This window comes from Scyliorhinus canicula, chromosome 28 (assembly GCF_902713615.1).
Source record: "Scyliorhinus canicula chromosome 28, sScyCan1.1, whole genome shotgun sequence".
Lineage (NCBI taxonomy): Eukaryota > Metazoa > Chordata > Chondrichthyes > Carcharhiniformes > Scyliorhinidae > Scyliorhinus > Scyliorhinus canicula.
Genome location: NC_052173.1, coordinates 13,171,898 through 13,184,967, shown reverse-complemented (window position 1 = coordinate 13,184,967; position 13,070 = coordinate 13,171,898). Strand labels below are relative to the sequence as shown.

Genomic DNA, 13,070 nt, shown 5'->3' with positions numbered 1-13,070 from the left:
GCATTCATGTCGAGAGGGCGAGAATACAAGATCAGGGATGTACTTCTGAGGCTGTATAAGGCTCTGGTCAGACCCCATTTGGAGTATTGTGAGCAGTTTTGGGCCCTGTATCTAAGGAAGGATGTGCTGGCCTTGGAAAGGGTCGAGCTTGTCGTATGAGGAACAGTTGAGGACTCTGGGTCTCTACTCGTTGGAGTTCAGAAGGATGAGAGGGGATCTTATTGAAACTTACAGGATACTGCGAGGCCTGGATAGAGTGGACGTGGAGAGGATGTTTCCACTTGTGGGAAAAACTAGAACCAGAGGACACAATCTCAGACTAAAGGGACGATCCTTTAAAACAGAGATGAGGAGGAATTTCTTCAGCCAGAGGATGGTGAATCTGTGGAACTCTTTGCCGCAGAAGGCTGTGGAGGCCAAATCACTGAGTGTCTTTAAGACAGAGGTAGATAGGTTCTTGATTAATAAGGGGATCAGGGGTTATTGGGAGAAGGCAGGAGAATGGGGATGGGAAAAATATCAGCCAGGATTGAATGGCGGAGCAGGTTCGATGGGCCAAGTGGCCTAATTCTGCTCCTATGTCCCATGGTTCAACAGGTAAAATCCTCTGTCTGCTCCATTATAAGGACAATGTTGCCAGGGTAGAACTCCCGATGCCAGGAGTTTCAATTCCTTTGGCTCATTTGAGACCCAGACCAACACTCCCCACCTTCCCACCCTCCCTCCCTCTGCCTCCCCATCTCCAAGCTGGATATAACCATGCTGAGGCGACGCCTTAGGAAACGCTGGCAAATGGTGAGTGTTGGAGACTATCAACAGGGTTGATACCCCAAAAGAAGGGGTAGGCGAGTAAATCTGAAAACGTGCATTTACCTATTTCCGCTGTAATATTGTAGTTACAGAAGTTTCCTTTGCAGCACACCATTCGGGAAACGGCATTGGATTGGTTGCAGGGAATATCTTTGAGGTGGTGACATCCCTTTGTGACTGCATCAGGATGTTCGCTGTCCATGGAAACAAAACACTGGTAACCAACGCATGTCTTCTTGTCACAATATCCTCCCTCGCAAACACAGTCAAACTGCTCCATCTTCTTCTCAACTACAACTGGTGGGAAGAAGCAAATCATGACGTTACCAACGGCTTTTCCTTGAATTAGAGTCTCGTGTTTATTGCTGGCACATACCTGGTACCTACACAAACCCTCAATGAACCCATTTGGCATGCATCAATCCACCATTTTAGTGCAGGCGTGCTTTCAATTTTATTCGCAAACCACTCATCATCACCCCCCCCCCCCCCCCCCCCCCCCCCCCCCCATCCCATCAATAGATAAGTAAAGGATTAGATTCCTAAACTTCAAGGTTCTGTCCTATCTCAGTGATATTTGGGGCAGCACGGTTGCACAATGGTTAGCGCTGTTGCTTCACAGCACCAAGGTCCCAGGTTCGATTCCCGGCTTGGGTCACTGTCTGTGCGGAGTCTGCACGTTCTCCCCGTGTCTGCGTGGGTTTCCTCCGGGTGCTCCGGTTTCCTCCCACAGTCCAAAGATGTGCGGGTTAGGTGGATTGGCCGTGCTAAATTGGGTTTCCTCTGGGTGCTCCGGTTTCCTCCCACAAGTCCCGAAAGACGTGCTGTTAGGTGAATTGGACATTCTGAATTCTCCCTCTGTGACCCGAACAGGTGCCGGAATGTGGCGACTAGGGGCTTTTCACAGTCACTTCATTGCAGTGTTAATGTAAGTCTACTTGTGACACTAATCGAGATTCTTATTAACGGTAGTGGTCTGGGCCTATTTAACATGTCTGTCATTGGGACCGAGATATCATTTTAAGGTGGAGGCCTTTGAAAAGCAGATCTGGAGAGAAGTACGGTGTCGGACCATGCCCCACACTGGGTGGATTTACGGGTGAGCAAGGAGTGGGGTCAGCGCCCGTAGTGGAGATTGGATGTGGGACTGTTAGCGGATGAGGGGGTGTGTGTGTGGGTGAGGGAGGCGATCCAGAGATATGTGGAGATAAATGACATGGGGGAGGTTTCGGCAGCAATGGTGTGGGAGGCACTGAAGGCAGTAGTTAGGGGGGAGCTGATTTCTATATGGGCTCAAAGGGAGAAGGTGTAGCTGGCAGAGATGGATAGGCTGGTTAGGGAGATTCTCCAGGTGGATAGAAGGTATTCGGAAGCCCCGGAGGCGGGGCTGTTGAAGGAGCAGCAGAAGCTGCAGATGGAGTTTGGTCTGTTACCCACAGGGAAGGCGGTGGGACAGTTGAGGAAGGCGAGAGGGGCAGTGTATGAATATGGGGAGAAGGCCAGTAGGATGCTAGCACACCAGCTCAGGAAAAGGGAGGCGGCCACGGAGAGAGGAAGAGTGAAGAACCGAGGGGGAAACACGGTCTTGGACCCAGCGGGGGTGAACGGGGTGTTCAAGGAGAGTCGGAATCTCCAGAAGTGGTGGAGGGGATAAGGCAGTTTTTGGAAGGATTGGAGTTTCCGAAGGATGAGGAAGGGTTGGTGGAGGGGTTGGGAGTCCCGATTGGGATTGTAGAAGTAGTAGAGGGTGTGGAGGCCATGCAGTCGGGCAAGGCCCCGGGACCAGCGGGTACCCAGTGGAATTTTACAATAAGTTTTCTGGGGTGCTGGGTCCGCTGCTGGTGAGGGCATTTAATGAGGCAAGGGAGTGGGCTGTTCTACCCCCAACAATGTCACAGGCTTCAATCTCATTGATCCTGAAGTGGGAGAAGGACCCAGAGCAATGCGGGTCATACAGACCAATCTCCCGACTGAATGTTGACGCCAAATTGCTGGCCAAAATTTTGGCTTTGAGGAGAGAGGACTGGGTTCCAGGGGTGATAGGGGAAGACCAGACGGGGCTCGTTAAGGGTAGGCAGCTAACGGCCAATGTTAGAGGGCTCTTGAATGTAATCATGATGCCCTCCGAGGGGAGGGAGGCAGAGGTGGTGGTCGCTATGGATGCGGAGAAGGCCTTTGACCGGGTGGAGTGGAAGTATCTCTGGGAGGTCCTGGGACGGTTTGGGTTTGGGCAGGGCTTGATTGACTGGGTTTGGTTGCTGTACCAGGCTCCGGTGGAGAGTGTGCGAACAAACCGGGTGAGTTCGGACTACTTTAGACTGCACCGGGGGACAATGCAGGGATGTCCCCTCCCCCCACTGTTGTTTGCCTTGGCGATAGAACCATTGACGATGGCGCAGAGAGCATCAAAGGACTGGAAAGGATTAACCCGGAGTGGGGGCGTGGAACACAGGGTCTCGTTATATCCAGACGACCTACTCCTGTATATTTCTGACCCGTTAGGGGGGATGGGGGAGATTATACGAACCTTAGGGGAATTTGGCCGATTCTCGGGGTACAAATTGAATATGGGTAAGAGTGAGATTTTTGTGATCCAGGCGAGGGGGCAGGAGAGGAGACTGGGGGGGAGAGTTGCTGTTTAAAGTGGTAGGAGGCAGTTTTTGTTACTTGGGAATTCAGGTGTGACGGGTATGGGAGCAGCTACATAGATTAAATCTGGCCCAGTTAGTTGAGCAAATGAAGGAGGACTTTCGGAGGTGGGACATGCTCCCGTTGTCACTGGCGGGGAGGGTACAGACCGTAAAAATGATGGTCCTCCCGAGAGTTCTGTTTGTTTTCCAGTGCCTCCCTATTTTTATACCAAAGGCCTTTTTTAAGCAGGTGAATGCGGTGATCTGTGGGTTTGTGTGGGCGGGTAATACCCCGCGGGTAAGGAAAGTGCTGCTGGAGCGGAGCCGAGGGGGGCAGAGGGTTGGCACTGCCAAACTTTGGGAACCATTACTGGGCGGCAAATATAGCCATGATCAGGAAGTGGGTAGTGGGGGAGGGGTCGGTGTGGGAGCGGGTACAGGTGGCCTCATGTATGGGCACAAGTTTGGGGGCACTGGTAACTAGAGCTAGAGGCGGGTCTGTGGGAGGATGCCCTGAGCAGAGTCAACGCCTCCTCACCATGTGCCAGGCTCAGCCTGATACAATTCAAGGTGGTTCACCAGGAACACATGACGGTGGCCCGGATGAGCAGGTTTTTTGGGGTAGAGGACAGGTGTGGCTGATGTGCAGGAGGGCCCACAAATCATGTCCACATGTTCTGGGCATGTCCGAAGCTTAGGGGGTTCTGGCAGGAATTTGCAGATGTCATGTCCAGGGTGTTAGGGGTGAGGGTGGCGCCGAGTCCAGAGGTGGCGATTTTTGGGGTGTCGGAAGACCCGGGAGTCCAGGGGGGCGAGAGAGGCCGTGTTTTGGCCTTTGTCTCCCTGGTAGCCCGGAGACGGATCTTATTAGCGTGGAGGGACTCGAAGCCCCTGAAATCAGGGGTATGGGTTAGTGACATGGCCGGTTTTCTCCGGCTTGAGAAGATTAAGTTTGCCCTGAGAGGGTCAATGTTCGGGTTCAAAGAAAAAAGAACCAAGAACAAAATAAAGAAAGAACAAAGAACAAAGAAAAGTACAGCACAGAAACAGGCCCTTCGGCCCTCCAAGCCTGCGCCGACCATGCTGCCCGTCTAAACTAAAATCTTCTACACTTCCGGGGTCCATATCCCTCTATTCCCATCCTATTCATGTATTTGTCAAGATGCCCCTTAAACATCACTATTGTCCCTGCTTCCACCACCTCCTCCGGCAGCGAGTTCCAGGCACCCACTACCCTCTGTGTAAAAAACTTACCTCGTACACCTCCTCTAAACCTTGCCCCTCGTAACTCAAACCTATGCCCCCTAGTAACTGACCCCTCTAACCTGGGAGCAAGCCTCTGACTATCCACTCTGTCTATGCCCCTCATAATTTTGTAGACCTCTATCAGGTCGCCCCTCAACCTCCATCGTTCCAGTGAGAACAAACTGAGTTTATTCAACCTCTCCTCATAGCTAATGCCCTCCATACCAGGCAACATCCTGGTAAATCTCTTCTGCACCCTCTCTAAAGCCTCCACATCTTTCTGGTAGTGTGGTGACCAGAATTGAACACTATACTCCAAGTGTGGCCTAACTAAGGTTCTATACAGCTGCAACATGACTTGCCAATTTTTATACTCAATGCCCCGGCCAATGAAGGTAAGTATGCCGCATGCCTTCTTGACTACCTTCTCCACCTGTGTTGCCCCTTTCAGTGACCTGTAGACCTGTTCACCTAGATCTCTCTGACTGTCAATACGCTTGAGGGTTTTACCACTCACTGTACATTCCCTCCCTGTATTAGTTCCTTCGGAGGTGGCAGCCGTTTATCGATTCCTCTGGTGGAAATCTAAATTCTTAGCAGATTCAATTGGAGGGGTGGGGGGTAAGGGTGTAAAGGGGGGGGGGGGGGGGGGGCAGGAGAAGTTAGGTTATTTTTGTTTGGCTTAGGCGGGAACAGTGAGAGATTGGGGGGGGGGTGTTACGCACTAAATTATATTTACATTTGTATTTGTATCTTTTGTTGTTATAAAACCATAAATGCCTGGATAAAATGTTTGTAAAAAAAGAAATAACTGTAATTTGAAGGTTTCTGCATGGGTAGTCTCACCTTGTCTGTTGCCCGGCAACATTGAAAAAATGGGAGGAGCCAACTGGTCAGAAGGGGCCTGGGGACGGTGAATTGCAAAAGAACCTGAAGTGACACGAGGGAAACATTTTTCCACAAGGGTGGTTAGGATCTGGAATGCTCGGCGTGAGAGTGTAGTGGAGGCAGGTTCAATGGTGGCTTTCAAAAGGATCATTATCTGAAGAGAAATATTTGCAGGGTTATGGGGGAAAGGGCAGGAGAGCGGGACTAGTAGTTCTTACAGGCAGACGTGATGGGCTGAATGGCCTCTTCTTCTGCGCTCCTCTGTTTTGAAACTTCCCTGCTCCTTGATGTTCTTGTGGGCCAGGTGGAGCTGGTATGCAACCCCTGTGCAGACCCCTCAGAGAGACCTTGGGCCTTCCCAATCCCCAGACGTCCAGGGAGCCTTCCCATCTCTCGTCCAGTTGTGCTCATCTACCCACTCCCATCTGCCAGCCAGGTAGTCAATCTGTTCGCCCAATTTATAAAGAAAAGGGAGGCCAAACTCCCAGCCAAGATACAAAGCTTGACATGTTTTAAACTGTTATTCTGCAATAGCTACCTCTACAGGCAAGACCAAATATTCAGCCACATGCTCAACACGTTGGCATACCTTCAGTGGGCATTCGGGTGGAATTGGCATTGCAAAGGAAACTGCTGCAGCATTCTGTTACTCCTTTAGTTGATAGTTGGATGCAACTCTCGTTACTTAAGCAGCCTTTCTGATGGACCAATCGTCCATTATTAGCACTGTGTGTCTGAAAGCACAACTTCCCAACGCATCGGTGTCCCATGCAATCAGCTCCTTCACAAACACATTCAGTGGTGGCTGTACCTGTGAAGGGAAATTTCATTTTTTTTGTCACTCAGTTCTTCTTTGTCGAACCTGTGCAATTATGTGTAGCAGTGAGGAATGAGTCCATAAAAGAACTATAATATCTACCTCCTGCTCCCTCAGTCTTTCTTATGCTAAGCTGCTGACCATCCAAAGTACCCTCGTGGTTCCCGTGTTAGCCAATATTGTTCACGGTTCCCTCTCTTCAGAAGTTGTCTTTCTCCCCTTTAAATCTGCTGTTATCATTCCTTTCCTCAAGGGACCCCCCCCTTGAGGAAACTACCACCTCACCTCCACCCGTCCATTCCTCTCCCAAGGCCTTGAAACTTGTCAAGGCCAAGAAACTTTTCGCGCCGTCATCAACGCCGTCACGTTTCACGACGGCGCGAAACGGGGACTACTGATTCTGGCCCTCACAGGGGGCCAGCACGGCGCTGGAGCAGTTCACGCCGCTCCAGCCTCCCTTCCTGGCGCCAAATGGACGCCACGCCAACCCGCGCATGCACAGTTGGGCCGCGCCAACCTGCGCATGCGCGGGGGGGGACTTCTTCAGCGCACCGGCCCCGACGTAACATGGCGTGGGGGTTCAGGGGCCGACCGCGCAACACAGTAGGCCGGGGGGGGGGGGGGGGGGAAGAGAGGCCGGCCCGCCAATTGGTGGGCCCCGATTGCGGGCCAGACTCCATCGGAGGCCCCCCCCCCCCGGGTGCGGAGCCCCCCTCCCCGCCCTCTACAGGCCGCCCCCCCCAACCCTTTGCGCAGAGTTCCCGCCGGCAGCGGCCAGGTGAGGACAGCGCCGGCGGGACTCTGCGTTTTCCGCGCGGCCGCTCGGCCCATCCGGGCCGGAGAATCGGCGGCCGCGCCGCGCACAGTGGGCCCACGACCGGCGCCGCGTCAAACGCGCCAGTGCAAATGGCGCCGATTCTTCGCACCTCGGAGAATCGCGCGCCGGCATCGGGGCGGCGTGGCACGGTTGCGGCGATTCTCCAGCACGGCGCGGGGCTCGGAGGATCGCGCCCCGTATCTCTGGAATATCCTCCAGCCCCACAACCCTCCAAGATCTCTGCACTCCTCTAATTCTGGCCACTCGAGCATCTCCGATTTTAATTGCTCCGCCATTGTTCCCCGCTCCTTCAGCTGCCAGGGCTCCAATCTCTGGAATTCCCTCCCTAAACCTCTCCGTTCCCCCTCTTTACATCACGTTCCACCTTTAAGACACTCCTTAAAACCGACCTCATTGACCAAGATTTTGGTCATCTGAATCGGCGTCACACTTTGTTTTATAATCACTCCTGTGAAGCACCGTGGGACGTTTTATGAAGTGAAAGGTGTAAATGTAACTTATTCTTGGTGGTTGTGTGGTGGGAAGGAAATCTGCCACTATTACCCGGTCTGACCTAAATATGACACACATGGTATGTTAAAGGGGACACCGTATGAGCAGCTTGCACAAATCGACAGGGTTGCCACACAGCCATGTGTGTCTGTAATTTACAGGGCATATTGCTCTTACCTACCCTTCTTGCCTACATGCAAGAAATGGCTGAAGGCATTGGATACTGCAAAGGCCCTGACAATATTTCAGCAATAATACTGAAGACCTGGGCTCCAGAACTAGCCACACCCATAGCCAAATGTAGTAATCCAGGAGGCGTGAAGGAGAAGGCTAAACAGGTTTGTTTTAACTCGAATGCCATAGCGTACAACACAGATGTTCCAGCCTAGAGTTATCAGAACTTCCACTCCGAGTCTGGGAGCATTTAAAGAGCACATGTGTCCCATCTAGCTGGACTACCACCCGCGACCATGGTAACTCATACTCTACGGGCCCTGTGGGGAGATCGATTAGTAGGGTTATCACACCAAGCTGTTCCAGTGCAGCTGCAACACTGGAATCTACCCGACAATGTGGAAAATTGCCTGTCATAATATACACCAGTATATTATGGTGCAGACACATACTGAGGGACATACACTAGGACCAATCAAAATGCATAAACACCGCAGCCAATCACCAGTTAGAACACACTCACTATAAAGGCAGAGGGCATCACTTTTCCCGCTCATTCTGGATGCTGCCTCTCAGAAGCACAAAAGCTCATCAAGTACAGTACAGACTCTCACCACGGGCTGAGAGATTCAACTGGTTCGGACAGGCACAGGGCTCTAGTTAAACTAGCAACGTTTAAACCCACAGTTATCGTATGTCTATTATTTTGTAAGTAGTTGATAAATTAGAGTTGAACCTTCTTCAGTGTTGGTGGCATATGTTAGTTTCACAAGTCTACATTGCCCAACACTTCATTGCCCAGGTGTGTTCTTTACACACGAAACAGGACAAATCCAACCCGGCCAATTCCCACCCTATCAGTCTGCTCTCCATCATCAGCAAAGTGATGGAAAGGGTCAGCAACAGAGCTATCAAGCACTTACTCAGCGATAACCGGCTCATGGACACTCAGTTTGGGTTCCGCCAGGGTCACTCAGCTCCTGACCTCATTACAGCCTGGGGTCAAACATGGACAAAAGAGCTGAATGCCAGAGGTCAGGTGAGAGTGACTGCCCCTGACATCAAGGCAGCATTTGACCGAGAGTGGTATCAAGGAGCCCTAGGGCAGCAGGGTAGCATTGTGGATAGCACAATCGCTTCACAGCTCCAGGGTCCCAGGTTCGATTCCGGCTTGGGTCACTGTCTGTGCGGAGTCTGCACATCCTCCCCGTGTGTGCGTGGGTTTCCTCCGGGTGCTCCGGTTTCCTCCCGCAGTCCAAAGATGTGCAGGTTAGGTGGATTGGCCATGATCAATTGCCCTTAGTGTCCAAAAATTGCCCTTAGTGTTGGGTGGGGTTACTGGGTTATGGGGATAGGGTGGAGGTGTTGAACTTGGGTAGGGTTCTCTTTCCAAGAGCCGGTGCAGACTGGATGGGCCGAATGGCCTCCTTCTGCACTGTAAATTCTATGTAAAAAAAAAGAGAGCGAAAGATGGTATACTGATAGCTGCACATGGCCTGTTTTGCATCTTACCTTCTGCAAAGAGTAGTGAACAGAGGAGACCCACCAGGATAGTGACAAGAAGTGCTTTCATTGTCATCGGAGACCTGGAACAGAGAGATGTGTGTCATTCAATACGGTTGCATATAGTTTTTAACACAATCGAGTAAAAATGTTCCAAGGTATTACCACCACCACCCACCCCCAAAACTGTCCGAAACCAACCATGATATAAATCCTCAAGGATTCCCAGTAATTCTGGGTAGATCCCCGTTACTCCATAGACCAAAGGTTATCTATTTTCATACACCTTTCTACAGCTCAGGGTTCACATATGATGAAATATTGAGTGAATGTGTACAGCCACAACAAGGAGGAAATATTCATTTGAAAGATAATGGGGCAAATTTAAGTTTATCAAAATTAAGGGAGTTACTGATGGGAAATGGCACATTGCATGACTTCTTTTCGAATTCCCAGCACCAAACACTCCCAGGACAGGTACAGCACGGGGTTAGATACAGAGTAAAGCTCCCTCTAAACTGTCCCCATCAAACACTCCCAGGACAGGTACAGCACGGGGTTAGATACAGAGTAAAGCTCCCTCTACACTGTCCCCCATCAAACACTCCCAGGACAGGTACAGCACGGGGTTAGATACAGAGTAAAGCTCCCTCTACACTGTCCCCATCAAACACTCCCAGGACAGGTACAGCACGGGGTTAGATACAGAGTAAAGCTCCCTCTACACTGTCCCCATCAAACACTCCCAGGACAGGTACAGCACGGGGTTAGATACAGAGTAAAGCTCCCTCTACACTGTCCCCATCAAACTCTCCCAGGACAGGTACAGCACGGGGTTAGATACAGAGTAAAGCTCCCTCTACACTGTCCCCATCAAACACTCCCAGGACAGGTACAGCACGGGGTTAGATACAGAGTAAAGCTCCCTCTACACTGTCCCCATCAAACACTCCCAGGACAGGTACAGCACGGGGTTAGATACAGAGTAAAGCTCCCTCTACACTGTCCCTATCATACACTCCCAGGACACATACAGCACGGGGTTAGATACAGAGTAAAGCTCCCTCTACACTGTCCCCATCAAACACTCCCAGGACAGGTACAGCACGGGGTTAGATACAGAGTGAAGCTCCCTCTACACTGTCCCCATCAAACACTCCCAGGACAGGTACAGCACGGGGTTAGATACAGAGTAAAGCTCCCTCTACACTGTCCCCATCAAACACTCCCAGGACAGGTACAGCACGGGGTTAGATACACAGTAAAGCTCCCTCTGCACTGTCCCCATCAAACACTCCCAGGACAGGTACAGCACGGGGTTAGATACAGAGTGAAGCTCCCTCTACACTGTCCCCATCAAACACTCCCAGGACAGGTACAGCACGGGGTTAGATACAGAGTGAAGCTCCCTCTACACTGTCCCCTTCAAACACTCCCAGGACAGGTACAGCACGGGGTTAGATACAGAGTAAAGCTCCCTCTACACTGTCCCCCATCAAACACTCCCAGGACACATACAGCACAGGGTTAGATACAGAGTAAAGCTCCCTCTACACTGTCCCCTTCAAACACTCCCAGGACAGGTACAGCACGGGGTTAGATACAGAGTAAAGCTCCCTCTACACTGTCCCCATCAAACACTCCCAGGACAGGTACAGCACGGGGTTAGATACAGAGTAAAGCTTCCTCTACACTGTCCCCATCAAACACTCCCAGGACAGGTACAGCACGGGGTTAGATACAGAGTAAAGCTCTCTCTACACTGTCCCCATCAAACACTCCCAGGACAGGTACAGCACGGGGTTATATACAGAGTAAAGCTCTCTCTACACTGTCCCCATCAAACACTCCCAGGACAGGTACAGCACGGGGTTAGATACAGAGTAAAGCTCCCTCTACACTGTCCCCCATCAAACACTCCCAGGACAGGTACAGCACGGGGTTAGATACAGAGTAAAGCTCCCTCTACACTGTCCCCCATCAAACACTCCCAGGACAGGTACAGCACGGGGTTAGATACAGAGTAAAGCTCCCTCTACACTGTCCCCATCAAACACTCCCAGGACAGGTACAGCACGGGGTTAGATACAGAGTAAAGCTTCCTCTACACTGTCCTCATCAAACACTCCCAGGACAGGTACAGCACGGGGTTAGATACAGAGTAAAGCTTCCTCTACACTGTCCCCATCAATCACTCCCAGGGCAGGGTACAGCACGGGGTTAGATACAGAGTAAAGCTCCCTCTACACTGTCCCCATCAAACACTCCCAGGACAGGTACAGCACGGGGTTAGATACAGAGTGAAGCTCCCTCTACACTGTCCCCATCAAACACTCCCAGGACAGGTACAGCACGGGGTTAGATACAGAGTAAAGCTCCCTCTACACTGTCCCCATCAAACACTCCCAGGACAGGTACAGCACGGGGTTAGATACAGAGTAAAGCTCCCTCTACACTGTCCCCATCAAACACTCCCAGGACAGGTACAGCACGGGGTTAGATACAGAGTAAAGCTCCCTCCACACTGTCCCCATCAAACACTCCCAGGACAGGTACAGCACGGAGTTAGATACAGAGCAAAGCTCCCTTTACTCCGTTCCACCCATGGTCCTTCATCTCTAAGTCAGAATCTGGCAGTCTTAATCAATTTGCAGCAGACAAATGCTATTTTGTTCAAGGTTGGGAATTGAAGATCCCTCATCTATGAAGGAGCACCCTCAGATTGCATCCTCAGTTTCCTGTTTACTTTGAAGTTTTGGGAATAGTAACCTTGATTACCATCTGAGGTGGGAATCCCCAATATGGGTCCAAAGTGGGTGGCGTTTTGTCTCTCACAGCACTGACGCCTGATGCCCGGGAGGACCTGGTGGCACAAATTGGGCGACATACAACAACAGCTCTACTTGAAAAAAGAACCCAGTGGATGTGAGGAAGCCTTTTCCAAGGGAAGGAAGTGGACCATTCAGCCCCTCAAGCCTGGTCTGGCAGATGACGGCCAGGAGTTTACAGCACTGCCTTGGCATATTCCCGCCAATGGATGTGGCGACCATTAAAATTCCGGTTTACTTCAGTAACATCCCACCAGGTGGGTGGGGCTGTAAAATCCTGGCCCATTACGGCCCTGGGCAGCACGGTAGCACAAATGGCTAACACTGTGGCTTCACAGCTCCAAGGTTCCAGGTTCGATTCCCGGCTTGGGTGGCCGTGCGGAGTTTGCACGTTCTCCCCGTGTGTGCGTGGGTTTCCTCCGGGTGCTCCGGTTTCCTCCCACAGTCCAAAGACATGCTGTTAGGTGGATTGGCCGTGATAAATCGCCCTTAGTGACCAAAAAGGTTAGGAGGGGCTATTGGGTTACAGGGATAGGGAAGAAGTGAGGTGCAGACTCGATGGGCCGAATGGCCTCCTTCGGCACTGTATGTTCTATTACTGTTCTATATCTTAACTACATTCCATTTCCATTAATACCCTTCCTCCTTCAGGCACCATGCTACCATAGACTTTGATTGGATTGGTCCACGATTAATATAATCTTTATTGTCACAAGTAGGCTTACATTAACACTGCAATAAAGTTGCTGTGAAAAGCCCCTAGTCGCCACATTCCGGCACCTGTTCGGGTACACTTTGTAAAAATAGATTTGGAATACCCAAATATTTATTTTCAATTAAGGGCC

General features: G+C 51.2%; 1 protein-coding gene across 1 annotated transcript in view; it reads right to left on the bottom strand.

Moving 5' to 3' along the window:
- The window catches only part of LOC119958113 (activin receptor type-1-like), a 157,847-nt gene extending 148,367 nt beyond the window's left edge, over positions 1-9,480 (bottom strand). The window contains exons 1-3 of the mRNA XM_038786351.1: positions 9,407-9,480; positions 6,163-6,384; positions 874-1,107 (exon numbers count right to left, since the gene is read on the bottom strand). Of these exons, the coding sequence (XP_038642279.1) occupies positions 874-1,107; positions 6,163-6,384; positions 9,407-9,473 (523 nt within the window). The 5' untranslated portion in view covers positions 9,474-9,480. The remainder of the gene's footprint in view (positions 1-873; positions 1,108-6,162; positions 6,385-9,406) is intronic.
- Positions 9,481-13,070: the final 3,590 nt, after the last annotated feature.